Consider the following 15,479-nt stretch of genomic DNA (forward strand, 5'->3'; position numbering starts at 1 on the left):
GTTTGGCTTTCTACAATCAATATTTCCTTCTAAGTCACCTTGAAAGTAAGTAATACTGATACTTTGTATTTGCTGGGAGTTCTTAACTTTGTGGCTATCTTTTCCAAATTGCTGCCAACTTCCCCTTTTCTCCAGTGTTTCCATACTTGTTCATTGAATCCATGTTTTCTTTCTGCTTTTTGAAGTTTGCTTTTTTTTTCTCTCTTTAGTTTCAATCTTGAGTATGGGATATTTATGAATTTTGGATGGCTGATGTTAGGAGGAGTCACGTTAAACTGAACTCTAGCACCTGACTGGAAGTTCTAGGGAGACTCCAAACTCAGGGTTTCCTAACTTACTTTTTTTCTAATGGAAGAGTAATACATATTCATTACAGAAAAATTAGAAAAATCGGAAAAAGTTTAAAGAACAAAATGGGTATCACGCATAATCTTAGAACCCAGAGATAAACACTGTAAACACTTTTTCTAATAGGACTTTACAAATCTACATGAAAAAATTTGTTTTTACATAATTAGGACAATTACTTTATAGCCTGCATTTTCCCCACTCAATGCAATAATGTGGGATTTCTTACATGTCATTAAAAATCCTCGAAAATATGCTCAATGACTAATATTCTATAACATGGATGTACAATAATTTATTTAGGTAGTCTTGTGTCATTGAACATTTTGGTTGTTCCAAATATTTGTTGTAATAAATAACACTAATTAATAAGCCTATTATTCATAAACTTTTGTCCCTGTCCTGAATTATTTCCTTAAGATAGAGTTTTGGGAGTGGAATTGCTGAGTTAAAGGATATGAACATTTTCTCCCCTCTTTTTATTATGAAAGTCATATATGCTAAGGACAGATAACTCAGGGTAAAGTATAAGTCCAAGTATAGGTACAAGAAAAGCGTTAAGTCCAAGGATTCTCATCCTCATTCTCTTGTTCTCAGCCTCCAGGCAACCACTAGCTGAAATTCAACATGCATGCACAAATGTGTGTGCTATTTTTTCCCACATGATTCTGATCATATTATACTTCCTCTCCTTATCCAATTGTCCAACATCACTTACTAAATAATCTCTCTTTTCCTCACTGACTTCCTCACTTTTCATATTCTAAATTCCCTTCTGTATAGGGAGTAGGGGTCCATTTTTGATGACTCCAATCTGTTCAGTTGATCTTTTGACTTACCCCTTCTTCAGTAACAACTCTTCATTTTTCTGGAGTTTTTATTTTAAAATCCAGTACAGCTGTAGCCCCATTTATTTATTTTTAGCCTCTGAAAATGTTAAAACTCATGATACACATTTGCCAGATTACTTTCCAGAATCATGATGTCAATTTACGCTGGATCCTTGTCAGTACTATAATCTTTTAGAAATTCCTTGCCAATGTGATTGAAAATGCTTATTTACTTCTCTAACGTTAGTGAGTTGATTTGTGTTAAATATGTTTACGTTCTTTTTTCAAGTTTCCTACTGACATTTTAAAATTGATATTATGAAATTTCATATATGTAAAAATATGTCAAACAATATATACATATCTTTAATGTTAAAAACATAAGTTCTTTGGCGTATTTATTACCAATGCATTTCCCAATTTGTCATAAGCTCTTCAATTAGTATGCTTTGTGATATAAAAAATTCAAAAATTTTATTCAGTCAATTCAATCTTCTTTTGTAATTGCTTTTATTGTTTAAATGATCCTCCCACCAGAGACCAGATGATTATTCCAGATTGTTTTTTAAAAGATTCTAGTTTGCATATTCTGGAAGTTTGAAGTATTATTGTTGTTGTTATTGTATTTTATTTATAAATTTATTTATTTATTTTTGGTTACGTTGGGTCTTCATTGCTGTGTGTGAGCTTTCTCTGGTTGCTGTGAGCCGGGGGTGCTCTTCGTTGCGTTGCATGGTCTCCTCGTTGCGGTGGCTTCTCTTGTTGCAGAGCATGGGCTCTAGGGGGGTGGGCTTCAGTAGTTGGGGCACATGGGCTTAGTAGTTGTGGCTCATGGGCTCTAGAGCGCAGGCTCAGTAGTTGTGGCTCACGGGCTTAGTGGCTCCACGGCATGTGGGATCTTCCCGGACCAGTGCTTGAACACATGTCCCCTGCATTGGTGGGTGGATTCTTAACCACTGCACCATCAGGGAAGCCCCTGTTATTGTTATTTTAAATAAAATGTGGAGAGGTCAAACTGGGACATTTCTGTCATGAAATTGTATTGTTATGATGTAGAGTTTTCTTTGCATTTGTATGATTGAATACTTAGAACTTAAGTATTTATAATTAAAAGTTATTTTTATAATTTAAAATTATTGTAAAACTAGGGGTATTTTTGCAATTTGTTTTTTATCCTCAAATAGTAACTGCATTTCAATTAGTGTCTGTTGTGAAAATTACCATGATGTGTTTGAGTGATGAAGCAATTTGAAGACATAAAAGTTAAATACCTTTAATTAAAAAAATATATACAACATGCCTAATTAATAATGATGAGAGATGCCACTTATTGGATGCATTCAATGAGCTAGATATTGGGATTTACTCATTTTTAAAAATAACTTAGTGAAAATCAAATAGCTCATTCCTCTGTACCAATTACTGCTTCTACGTAACTCTACAAAATAACATTATGAATTCATATAACTTTCCTTATTTAAAAGAAAAAAATTCTTATTTGATCAAATGAGTCATAGAGCTGTTTATTATATGTGCCACTGATTAAATGGAAGCCATGAATCATTGCGTTCTTTTAAGGTTTTATAATCTACGAAAGCACACCTAACTTTAATGCAGTTTCCTCAGGGTTGCAAATTTGTATTTTATACTTGTCAGTGATTCAGCAACTCTTAATGCTCGCATTAAGAACTGTTTACCTATAAGAAAGCACTTGAACTTGCTAGACATGGAATTCCTCATTCTGCCACTCCCACTTTGAAAAGAGCTTCCAAGGATGGACAGCCACTTCCTCTTCTGAAAATAGGAAAAACTGAAGGCACCTGGGGTCATACTGAGCATACAAATAGGTATTTATCAGGTTGGCTTGAATTGAGATAAAATAAAATAGCTTTAGTAACAAAGGTTTTGTTGTTCCCTGCCTCCAATCCTCTTCCTCTTGCATTTATAGGAGAAGAGACCTCCAAAACAAAAAAGAAAAAGGCTGTTTCCCCTTGCAAAATTTGGTGTTTGTTTCTTTTTCTCAGAGCTAGCTAAAAAGAAAAAAGAAATGTAAGCTATTTTTTTTATTGTGGTAAAATATACGTAATATAAAATTCACCACTTTAAGAATCTGTAAGTGTACAATTCAGTGGCATTAAGTACATTTACATTGGTGTGCAGCCACCTCCAGAACTTTTCATCAGCCGAAATGGAAACTTTATATTCATTAAACAAGAACTCCCCATTACCCTCCTCCTTCCAACTCCTGGTAACTACAGTTCTGCTCTCGGTCTCTATGAATTTGTCTAAGTACTTCATATAAGTGGACTCAGACAATATCTATCCTTTTGTGTCTGGCTTCCTTCACTTAGCATAATGTCTTCAAGGTTCATCCATGTTGTAGCACATGGTCAGAATTTCATTCCTTTTTAAGGCATATGTCACATTTTTTGGGTCCATTCATCCATTGATAGACACTTGGCTTGTTTCCACCTTTTGACTGTTGTGAATAATGCTGATTTGAACATCTGTGTACTCAATCGAGTAACACCTTAAATTGCAATGGAACCCTGTGTCCTCTTCCCATTTCCCCTCCTTTATGCCCATGTCCCAGTCCAGAACTGAATCCCTCAGTGTAGTGACTATAGTTACGTCAGCCTCACAGGTGTAAAGAGAATTTTTTAAAACTCCCTTTACCTTTACCCTTTCTTCCTTGGCTGGACAAAGTGCAGCCAAGTTTATTTATAAACCAAGCAAAGCTCATTAACACGACCAAGCAATTCAGCGAGTTCCCTTCCCACTTTTGTTACTGCAGGAAGGCACTCCGCAGGGATAAGATTGTGAAACATGGCTGAGGATAAAGGCAAGAGAGATTCCATTGGAATAAGTATGAAGGGAGGCCGGACAAACAACGGGTTTGTACAAAATGAAGACATCCTGGAGACGGACCCGGACCCAGGCAGCCCAGAGGACAGCCCACAGCACAACGCCGTGGACATCTTTGGCCCTGCGGAGCCCGACTTGAAGGATGTCCGGCCCTACGTGGGGATGCCCAAGGAGGTGCTGTTCCGGTTCTCGGGCCAGGCCCGCTACCGGGTGCCCCGGGAGATCCTCTTCTGGCTCACCGTGGCTTCTGTGCTCGTGCTCATTGCGGCCACCATAGGCATCATTGCCATCTCTCCCAAGTGCCTGGACTGGTGGCAGGCGGGGCCCATGTACCGGATCTACCCGAGGTCTTTCAAGGACAGCGACAAGGATGGGAACGGAGATCTAAAAGGTGCGTGTGTGCCTTGAGAGTTTGGGGCGTGTCCGAGATGAGGTTGTAGGGACTCTTTCAGTTCTTGAAGGGCATTATGCCTGGGTTGTGCAGTCAAAGCACATTCCATCCAGTATGACTGGTCACGCCACGTTTCTCCTTGTTTATGATGTTTAAAAGCCCCTCAGCAGAACCCAACAGTTCTTCCCACATGATGAAAGGTTACTTGCTGGAGCCCTTTGAGCCCCCAAAGAGCTGTTTAGTTTATCGCCTGCTAGGAACCTTTGCATAGTTGGTCATCCATTCTAACTTCCTACGTGGGCAAGTTTCCTCCTGAAATGTGTCCTGCTTCTGTGCACTTTAGAGTTGGTTATCTCAGAGTGACTGTTTAGCATTCCTTTTCCAGTGTGCACAGTGGCTGTTTTGGTAATCTGGTGGAGAGTTTCTGATTAGTGAACAAAGCATAAACAATATTTTAGAAAAAGATTAAGTGATGTCTTTAAAATGTGTAGGCTGAGTCTCTAAAGCTTATATTCTGAGAAATGAAGGAAAGAAGAAAAGGCATAGAGTGGGTTGGTCATTACTTGAATTAAGGATTATTTAAAAACAATATCCATATTAATAAAAAAAGTTTAAAAAATTTAAAGTTACGCTAATAATTTCCTAGTGTGTTATGTGTGGAATGTCCTAATTATTTATTGCGTAAACAAGGACACAAACCATACACTTCCTTCATTAATCTGTATTTAACCTCCCGATCAGTGGGTGCGCTCCCAGGCAGATTGGTTGATATGGTCACCCTAGTTAAGGGCAACAATAAGGAACAAATAAACTAATAAGGTAATTTTTGATAATGATATTTGGCTTGAAGAAGACAAAACAGAATGATTTAATAGAGTATGGGAAGTGGAAATGAGCTTAATCAAACTTTAAAATGTTATAAATACACTCCTGAAATCTCCAACTTTCCTGATAACTAATAAAAGGCTTTTCTTTTTCACACTCATATAATTTTTCTCTTTTTAAAGTCATCCTGCATCTTAGCTAACTGAAATATTTTCTGTCCTTCAAGATGCAGTTCAAACCCACTTCCTTCATTAATCTGTATTTAACCTCCCGATCAGTGGGTGCGCTCCCCTCCCCAGAGCTCTTGTGGTGCTTTGAAGGAGCAGCACCTCTGATACTGCCTTGTAGCGTTATCTGGGTGAGTTTCCTTCCAACCCCCAGCCCCCAGCATGGTCCTAGCACCTGCTTCTTACAAAGGAAATGCTTTGCAAAGTGATGTTTTGATGGAATAGAGCCCCAAACCCTAAACCCAAAAATACACTCCCCACTTCCTGGTCCTCCCTCTGTAATCTCCATCTAAATTCTCCTGCAAAGGGCAACTTCTAATCACCTCTCACATTTGCCATTTCTGGTAACTTTTCCTTGAAGGACTGGCTGCTTCCTGTAATTAATAGGTATTTTTCCTTGAGGTTGAGGGATTTTTTTTTTTTTTGAGGGGGTTTTGTTGTTATTACTTGAAGAAAATGTTCCAGGTTTCAGTTCAGTTTACTGCCTTCTGTCCCCTGGAATGTGGGCCTGGGAGATCCCTTGTTTACTTTGTGTCTGTTCAGCCTCTGTTTTTATCATCCTGTTCCTTTGTGCTGGTTTTTGATATAAATCAAAATTCTGACTTAAATCTGCCTTAAAATTCTTTTGTTGCCTTTTGACACTCTGTGGTCTGACAGCCACCCACATAGGGGAACTGAGGTACAATGAGGACAAAGATAAGCAGCCTATTACAGGGGAAGAACCCCAAGTCCAGGAGTCAGGGGACTTTGTGCTTTGGTCTCTGTGACCTCGGACAGGCTGATTGTAGGAAGCCACATAGAGTCCCACAGAAAGTTACTGGAGGCTGAATACTGAACTCAACTCTGGGTCTGCATTTAGGACTCTGAACTAGAAGCACGCCCCCACACACACACCCCCACGCCACTATCTGCTAATTATCCTACGAGGTCCCAAGTACAGTTTCATTCCCATATCTCTTCTCAGCCAACTCTAGAATTCTCTTTTGTATAAATTCTTGGCTTCAGCGATATCCAAAGGAAATAGAATGTGGATCACATAGGTAATTATCAGTTTTCTAGAAGCCACATTAAAAAAGTAAAAAAACGAGTGAAATTAATTTTAATAATATACTTTGTATACTCCAACACATCCACTGTATCACTTCAACATATAATCAATATAAAAATATAAGTGAGCTATTTTACATTCTTTCTCTTCATACTGGGTCTTCAAAGTCCAGCGTGTGTTTTACATTGACAGCATATCTCAATTCAGACTAGTCACACTGCAAGTGCTTGATAGCCACATGGCAAGTGGCTACGCACTGGACAGTGCAGCACAGACCACTTGACCATCAGGGGCCATGTATTATTCTTCTTTGTACCTTGGCATTTAGCCCAGCATCTGGCCTGGATTAGGTGCTCAAAAACCATGTGTAGAATAAATTAACAATAGTGTAGTCTTGGTTTTAAGTATAAAATATGAACAAGCCACAGACAGATTTTTTTAAATGTTATGCATCGATGTTAAAGGTCAAAGGTTATTGCTGGAAGATTGATTTGTTGTTGTTTGTAGAACTAGACCTTGCTATCTGAATTTCACCCCATATACAGCAAAATTCTAAATATTTCTGTCTCAATATAAATATTTCCATCTTAGACCTATTCCTTTTATTTTTAATCCTTCAACTCAAAAAAACCAAACTTTATTTATATATTTTTCATGGCTTTGACTTTTTCATTCAGGTATTCAAGATAAGCTAGATTACATCACAACTTTAAATATAAAAACCATTTGGATTACTTCATTTTATAAATCATCCCTTAAAGATTTCCGATATGGTGTTGAAGATTTCCAAGAAATCGATCCCATTTTCGGAACAATGAAAAATTTTGAGAATCTGGTTGCAGCCATACATGATAAAGGTAAATTGAATGGAAGGTGGATGGGATGGGTTAAGAAAAGCATTTTTCGGGCTTCCCTGGTGGCGCAGTGGTTGAGGGTCTGCCTGCCGATGCAGGGGACACGGGTTCGTGCCCCGGTCCGGGAGGATCCCACATGCCGCGGAGCGGCTGGGCCCGTGAGCCATGGCCACTGAGCCTGCGCGTCCAGAGCCTGCGCTCCGCAACGGGAGAGGCCACAACGGTGAGAGGCCCGTGTACCGCAAAAAAAAAAAAAAAAAAAAGCATTTCTCTAAATGCTTAACTTAAAGCATTTTTTCCTTCACTGTTACATTATTCTAATATAATCTTGTCCTAACATTTGAAATGTTTTCATTCATTAGGTTTAAAATTAATCATCGATTTCATACCAAACCACACCAGTGATAAACATGCTTGGTTTCAATGGAGTCGGAACCGGACAGGGAAATATACTGATTATTATATCTGGCATGACTGTACCCGTGAAAATGGCAAAACCATACCGCCCAACAACTGGGTAAGTACCGACGTGCTTGACTTACAGAGGGAAAATGGGCAGCTCTTTAGTGATTAAACTGGTTATTTACAAAGCCCTGTTTAAAAAAAAAATGATGGGTATAGTTTATGGGAAGGGGAACGAGTTTCCCAAAGAAATAGAAATAAAGTCCCAAAGCCTCCTAATCATTTGATTTGGGATTTGGATTTTTCATTTTATTGTAGAGCTGATGTATTTCAGCAAATTAAAACCTATGCTCTCTATTAATGTCTTCTTCCTTTACTTCCCACTCTGTCCAGCTTAAACGCCATGTCCTATTTGTTCAGTAACTGTCTTGCTACTCTGCAGACCCCTTTGCCTTTCTGGCTTTTTGACTCCACTGTCGAACAAAACACTAGCCATAAATAAACCCAACCATCCATTTTCTCTTTACCTGAACCTCGGTATCTAAGCCTCTGGACACACTCATTGTCCCCACCTGAACTGATCCAGCCATTCTTTTGGGGGAGTTTTACTAAATCCAGCTGATCAACATACCCTCCCGCCTCCTGCCTTCTCCCCATCTTATCACTCTCGGCAGCAAACTCTACTTTAAAGAAAGAACAGAAGCCATCACATCTGCCCCCATTCCCACCCTCTTCCTAGTCACTTCTTTTGCAGCTGAGACCATGTCTCTCCTGTCTGGGGTTACGAGACTTACAAATGAAAATTCAGGAAGCCCAGTGAAATCTGAGCTTTAGATAAACAGTGCATAATTTTTTAGTGTAAAATATCGCGTGGGACATACTTACACTAAAACAGTATTTGTTGTTTATCTGAAATTCAGATTTAATTGGATGTCTTATATTTTATCTGGCAACTCTACTCTTGTCCCAGGACAGTCCCTCTGCCCACTCTAGTTCACCTTCTCTCCTGCTTTCTGCGGAGCCTTTTCCTCTGGATCATCTGTCCCCGCTCCAGGGCCTCCTTCTTGACCTCCATAAACATTTAAAGAGGCTGACTCCTGGGCATCAACTTTTAGATGACCCAAGGACGCTCAAAGGACACGTGTCAAAGCCGACTGTGTGATCGTCTCCTCCAACCTCCCGTATCCCAGGTTCCATGAATGGCACTAATGTGCAGCCTGGTGAACAGGCCTTTAGCAAGTCCTGGCACTTTCATCTCCCTAATTTTTCTTTTCCCTGATCCACCACCTTTGGAAGTGATGATGACATTAGCAAACATTTGCTAGATGCTTACTGTGTGCCAGGCTCTGTCCTAAGTGTTTTATATTCATTAATTTATTTAATTCACCCCACAATCTTATGAGTTAGGCTTTAATTCCTATTTTGCAGATGAATAGACCAAGGCAGAGAAATGTTAAGTGCATTGCCCTGGTTCACAACTAATACATGAAAGGGCTAAGGACTGAATCTAGTCTAATTTTTACCGAGTGAACATAAATTGGTCTTAATTTTACATTTCTCTAATTGCTAATGATTCTTATCTAATTACACTGAGGCCTTAACTTTATATTTCCCTAATTGCTAATGATTATTTATCTAATTACTAGTTATTAGTGTAGTAGTTGCCTAATTACTAATGATGTTGAACACCTTTTCATCCATTTATTCACTTGAGCTTCCACTTCTGTGGAACACCTGTTTAATGGTTTCTTTCCCCAGTTTTTTGTTGGATTGTTTGTCCCTTTGAAATAGATTTGTGGAGTTTTTTTTTTTTTTGTATTTTGTATACTGGTCTTTCCATATACTGATATATACTGTAAAAATCTTATTCTGGTTTGTATCCAGGTGGGCCATGAGGTAATCTGGCAAGAGTATGTTTCCTCAAAAGGCATCAGCTACTACTTAGCTTGGGCCAGTTGTTGCCATGGAAATGTGGACCCAGTGTGACTAGGTCTTCCAACTAAAAAGAAAATATTATGCAAAATCCCTCAGTTTGTAAATGCTGTCCAGATGTTCTCTTTAGTGTGAAATGAACAAATGGCTCAAGACAGAGCCCTGAGGAACCCTCACACAAGTTCCTCCTTCTGGAAATGCCACGGACATGAGCATTTCTAGAAGGAGGATAGCAGCACCCACGTCAAACGCAGCTGGGAACCAACACTTGAAGTTGGTAGATTTCTTTTATTCCCGACGACTAGTAGAGTTTTACTTTGAATGATTCTAATACTTTGCTAAGGATACAGTTTAAACACTTGCTCTCTCTGGATTCAAGCTCCAAGACCAATACAATATGTCTTTCTCCCAAATTGGCCACCATTTGCTTTTCTTCACAAACAGAGGATTCCAGAGCCTGGATAGAAGATTCAAGAAAATACATTAGAAATGTCTGCTCCTTAAGCTGGCCTTTGTCCTGCCTTTGAGAGCTTTGGTTTCATGTTATGGTTGTTGGGAATAGCTTCTACTGTACAAACACATCACAACCACGCTTGTGGGGCATTAGGCCAGTGGATGGCATTTTTGGAAATTAATTTACCTAGTGCTCCCGCTAGAAAAAAATTCTGGGGATTTGTGCACTCAGTCCTCAAGGGGCCGGGATGGCAATGATCATTCCTTTGTGGGCGATACCATCGTCGGAACCGTGCTAAGCAACTGCTTTGCTGTTTTCTGTTTGCTAGTTAAGTGTATATGGAAACTCCAGTTGGCACTTTGATGAAGTACGAAGCCAATGCTATTTTCATCAGTTTATGAAAGAGCAACCTGATTTAAATTTCCGTAATCCTGATGTTCAAGAAGAAATCAAAGTGAGTATAGACACCCACACAAGCTTCTCTGTTACATGGGTGCTTAAATGGTTATTCGACACTTCAGGTTCAAAAACGGTCATTATGCGGGCAAAGTCAAGCAGTGCAATTCAGTTCTGGGATTAAGGTGTCTGAAGCGAATACAGACTCTTAGATACGTCAGTGGCTCCTTCCTTCCTCTAACCCAAATAATCGAAGTGGGAGGGAGGCAGAAACACCTGTTGCCTTAGCTCTGAGGTGCTCATCTGCCTGTGACAATGAGCTGGTGCGGTGAGGCGGGGCCAGAACGGGGGCTCGGGGGGTCCAGCTCCTGTGTCCGGACCCAGCCCACCACTGGCTGCAGGGGGCTTCTGGGTGAGTTATTTGGCTTTTGTGTGTCTTGGATCCCTCATCCATGAAACACGATTGATTGCAGTCTTTGTCTCAGAGAACTTTTAGGAACATTAGATGAGATAACCCATGCAAAACACTTCTGTATTCGCTCAGAAAATATCAACTTACTGCCTGCTCCGTGCCAGGTCCTGTTCTAAGCAATGGGAATGCAGCAGGGCATCAAAGCCCTGCCGTCAAGGAATTCCCAGTATCCTGAGGGGAAGGCAGACAATTAACAACTAAATATATAACATGTCAGGTGGTGATGAAGGCTTAGGGTAAAGAGCCTCGGAGTGCCAGGGAGAAGTTGGCTCAGAGACACCACTATATTGAGGTCCCATTTGCACAAAAACCTGACATTTGAAAGGGAGTCATGTGAATATCTGGGGGAAGAGAATTTCAGGCAGAGAGAAGAGCAAATGCAAAATTCTTTGGGGGAGACTGAGCTCCACATGTTTTAGAAACGACCTGGGGGCTGGTGTGCAGGGCTGCCAGATACAGCAAGTAAAATTACAGGACACTCAGTTAAATTTTAATTTCAGTTAAACAGAGAAGTACAATATTTGAGACATTCTTCTACTAAAAAATTATTCACTGTTTATCTGAAATGAAGACTTAACTGGTTGTCCTGTATTTTATCTGGCAACCCCACCAATGCACTGCAGTGAAATGAGGGAGAGAGTAAGGGAGCTGGGGTGCAAAAACCAGGGTGGGAGCTGATGCCGCGGGGCAGTGGATGCTGCTGTAAGGGACGCGTGCTGAGTTAGAGACAGGACGGAGAGCTCCCTCAGCGCCCCAGGTGAGAGCTGATGGGGCTCACACCTGTGTGGTGGCAGTTCCAGCAGCATGTGGCACATAATTCACAATAAACATTAGCCATATTGTTGTTCCCATTATTGCTGCTGCTTCGGCTCTGATGGGCAAGAATTTAGGTTAGTGGGGTAGTGCTCTGAGGTAGGTCAGGAGGAGACCCAAACAGAACAGGACAGGGAGCCATGGGTCCCTTTCTGCAGTTCACCACATCAGCCAAATAGAGAGGATGCAGGCTGCCAAGTTGGAGTCACTGACAACACCTGCTCCCCTTAGTCTGTTCTTGTTTTGTTTTTAAATAACAGCTTTATTGAGGTATAATTCACATACCATAAAGTTCACACCTTTCAAGTATATAAGTCAGTGGTTTTAGTACATTCATAGAGTAATGCAAGTATCACTACTGATTTCAGAACATATTCATCACCTCCAAAAGAAACCCCATACCCACTCAGAGTCACTCCCATGGTCCCCTCATTTTCTCCCCCTGGGTCCTGGCAACCACTAAGCTACTTTCTGCCTCAATGGATATGCCTGTTCTGGACATTTCATATAAATGGAATCATACAGTATCTATCTAAATGTCTATGATCTGTATCTATATTTACAATTTGTATTTAACTATTTGAGAAACTGTTTTCCAAAGCAGCTGGACCATTTTACATTTTTACTAGCAGTATATGAAGTTTCCAATTTCTCTGCATCCTCACCAACACTTGTTATGGTCTGTATCTTTGATTACAGTCATCCTAGTAGGTGCAAAGTGGTATTTCACTGTGGTTTGGATTTGCATTTCCCTGGTGGCTAATGATGTTGAGCACCTTTTCATGTGATTATAGTTTGTGTATTTTCTTTGGAGAAATGTCTATTCACATCCTTTGTCCATTTAAAATTGTGTTATTTGTCTTTTTTGTCAAGTTGTAAGAGTTCTTCATGTATTCTGGATATGTGATTTGCAGTTAATTTTCTTCCTTTCTGTAGGTTGTCTTTTTACTTTCTCGATGGTGCCCTTTGAAGCACAAGGGTTTTTAACTGTTATGATGTCCAACTTATGTTTTTTTCTTTTCTTGCTTATGCTTTTAGTGTCACATTTAAGAACCATTGCCTAACCCAAGGTCATGAAGATTTAACTCATGTTTTCTTTATAAGAGTTTCGTAGTTCTACACTTAGGTCTCTGGTCCATTTTCGTATATGGTGATATAGGGAGTCTAACTTCATTCTTTTCCGTGTGGCTGTCCAGTTATCCCAGCAGCATGTGTTTACAAAAATTATTCTTTTGGGCTTCCCTGGTGGCGCAGTGGTTGAGAGTCCGCCTGGCAATGCAGGGAATACGGGTTCGTGCCCCGGTCCGGGAAGATCCCACATGCCGCGGAGTGGCTGGGCCCGTGAGCCATGGCCGCTGAGCCTAAGCGTCCGGAGCCTGTGCTCCGCAGCAGGAGAGGCCACGACAGTGAGAGGCCCGTTTACCGAAAAAAAAAAAAAAAAAAATTATTCTTTTATCATTGAACGATCTTAGAACCCTTTTGAAAATCAATTGATCATAAATGTCGGGGTTTATTTCTACACTGTCAGTTCTGTTCCATCGATCTATATGTCTGTCCTTATGCCAGTACTGTCTGGATTACTACAGTTGTATAGTAAGTATTGAAATTGGGAAGTGTGAACTCTACAACTTTGTTCTTCGTTTTAAGACTGTTTGGCTATTCTGGGTTCTTTGCATTTCCCTATGAATTTTATTATTTGTTTGTCAATTTCTGCAAATAAGCCTGCTGGGATTGTATTGAATCTGTGGATCAGTTTCGGGGAGTATTGCCGTCCTAACAATATTAAGCCTTCTGATCCACGGACGCAGGATGTCTTTCCACTTACTTAAGGTCTCCTTTAATTTCTTTCAACAATGTTTTCAGTGTACGAGTCCTGCACTTCCTTTGTTAAATATATTCCTATAGACTCCTTAGTTCTAAGACTATTCTTACTATATATGTTTTCCAGAATTTAGATGAATTGCTTTGCGACCTCGAGGAGTAGGCACCTTGTCAAGGCAGCCTTGCCTCAGTTGGGAGGGGGAGGTGGACGTGGTCAGCCAGCTACCTAGGGGTTAGTTTTAAACTTCTCTGATGGAGTGTGGACTCTCCTCGTCTCCATCACTGAAGATCATCCGCACACTCACACCCCCTCTTTGGGCCCCTGCCACTCTTATTAGGCACTTACTTTGTGCTTTACCTGGATCATCTCATTTAATGCTCAGAAGAAGCCTAATTAAGAGATTTTATGACCATTTTACTGAGAAAGAAACTGAGGCTTAGAGAGGTGACATCACCCACCTTGGGAGTGAGGGGACAGGATTCAAACCCAAGCACTGAGATTCGGGAGTCCACATTCTTAGCCACAGCTCCACACCTGATTTGAGGCAAACTATTTCTCTCTGTGTGTTTCACTTTTCCTGCATAGTTTTTTTTTTTAATTAATTAAAATTAATTAATTAATTATTTTTGGCTGTGTTGGGTCTTCACTCCTGCACGCAGACTTTCTCTAGTTGCGGGGAGCGGGGGCTACTCTTTGTTGCGGTGTGCGGGCTTCTCATTGCGGTGGCTTCTCTTGTTGCGGAGCACGGCTCTAGGCGCGGGGGCTTCAGTAGTTGTGGCTCGTGGGCTCTAGAGCACAGGCTCAGTAGTTGTGGCGCACGGGCTTAGTTGCTCCGTGGCATGTGGGATCTTCCCCGACCAGGGCTCAAACCCGTGTCCCCTGCATTGGCAGGCGGATTCTTAACCAGTGCGCCGCCAGGGAACTCCTCTGCATAGTTTTTGCAAGGAGGTTTTCAACTGGAAATTCAGAAATGGGAATATAAACCAGTTGTTTTATCTGGCAGTGGATTTCTCCAGGCTCGTTGTAACAATATTGATGGATTGTCTGGAGATGTGTAGACAAGTGTGATAAATTTTGCCAGAATGTGCCAGCAGTACATAAATCCTTTTCTGGCTAAACCAGCTGTTCTCTTGCAGGCATCCAGGTAGTGGAGTACGTGAATAGGAGTCTTATTTACTGGACCTGCAGGATGAAATCCCTCTTGAGATGAATCATTATTGCCTCTGGTTGAGAGGTTAGACATTTTTGTAAGGCTGGTTTAGAAGACTTCTTATTAGAAGTAAATAAGAAAGGCTGAAAACTGTAAGGGAAAGTTCTTTGCTCATGGAAAGGGACCTTTCGCATGAAGGGGCTTCCGACACCCTCCTTCCCCCCAGCAGCACTTATCTCCGCAGCAGAGTTAAGCAGGTTAATAATTTGCAACGCTGAGAGTCTGTGGTGGGGAGGCATTTGGAATGAGCCCTGCTGGCAGACCAGCTTGTACTCAGAGTCTGAGCCTTCTTCCGCTGGGCTCCCATCCGATCTCAGCTTATCTGCACAGTGGGAGGCTGGCAGGGCAGCACGGAGCACCCTTCTCTCCTCTTAGTCCTCCCCCTCCCCCTGCCTTGCACTGGCCGTTTGGGACTTGGCTCTGCTCCGAACCTCTCAGGGCTAGAGCATTTTCAGCTGGAGAAGTCAGGAGGTTTCCTCAGAGGAGGTGGGAGCTTATATTTGTCTAGCATTTTTTTTTTTTTTTTTTTGCGGTAGGCGGGCCTCTCACTGTTGTGGCCTCTCTCGTTGCGGGGCTCCGGACGCGCAGGC

The 15,479-nt window shown here is 41.1% G+C and overlaps 1 protein-coding gene across 1 annotated transcript in view; it reads left to right on the forward strand.

Moving 5' to 3' along the window:
• Nucleotides 1–3,927: 3,927 nt before the first annotated feature.
• Nucleotides 3,928–15,479, forward strand: part of SLC3A1 (solute carrier family 3 member 1) — a 31,958-nt gene continuing 20,406 nt past the window's right edge. Inside the window, exons 1-4 of the mRNA XM_007459958.1 lie at nt 3,928–4,434; nt 7,212–7,391; nt 7,751–7,905; nt 10,505–10,630. Coding sequence (XP_007460020.1) covers nt 4,005–4,434; nt 7,212–7,391; nt 7,751–7,905; nt 10,505–10,630 — 891 coding nt within the window. The 5' untranslated portion in view covers nt 3,928–4,004. The remainder of the gene's footprint in view (nt 4,435–7,211; nt 7,392–7,750; nt 7,906–10,504; nt 10,631–15,479) is intronic.

The sequence above is a fragment of the Lipotes vexillifer genome, unplaced genomic scaffold (genome assembly GCF_000442215.2).
Source record: "Lipotes vexillifer unplaced genomic scaffold, Lipotes_vexillifer_v1.1 scaffold666, whole genome shotgun sequence".
Taxonomy (NCBI): domain Eukaryota; kingdom Metazoa; phylum Chordata; class Mammalia; order Artiodactyla; family Lipotidae; genus Lipotes; species Lipotes vexillifer.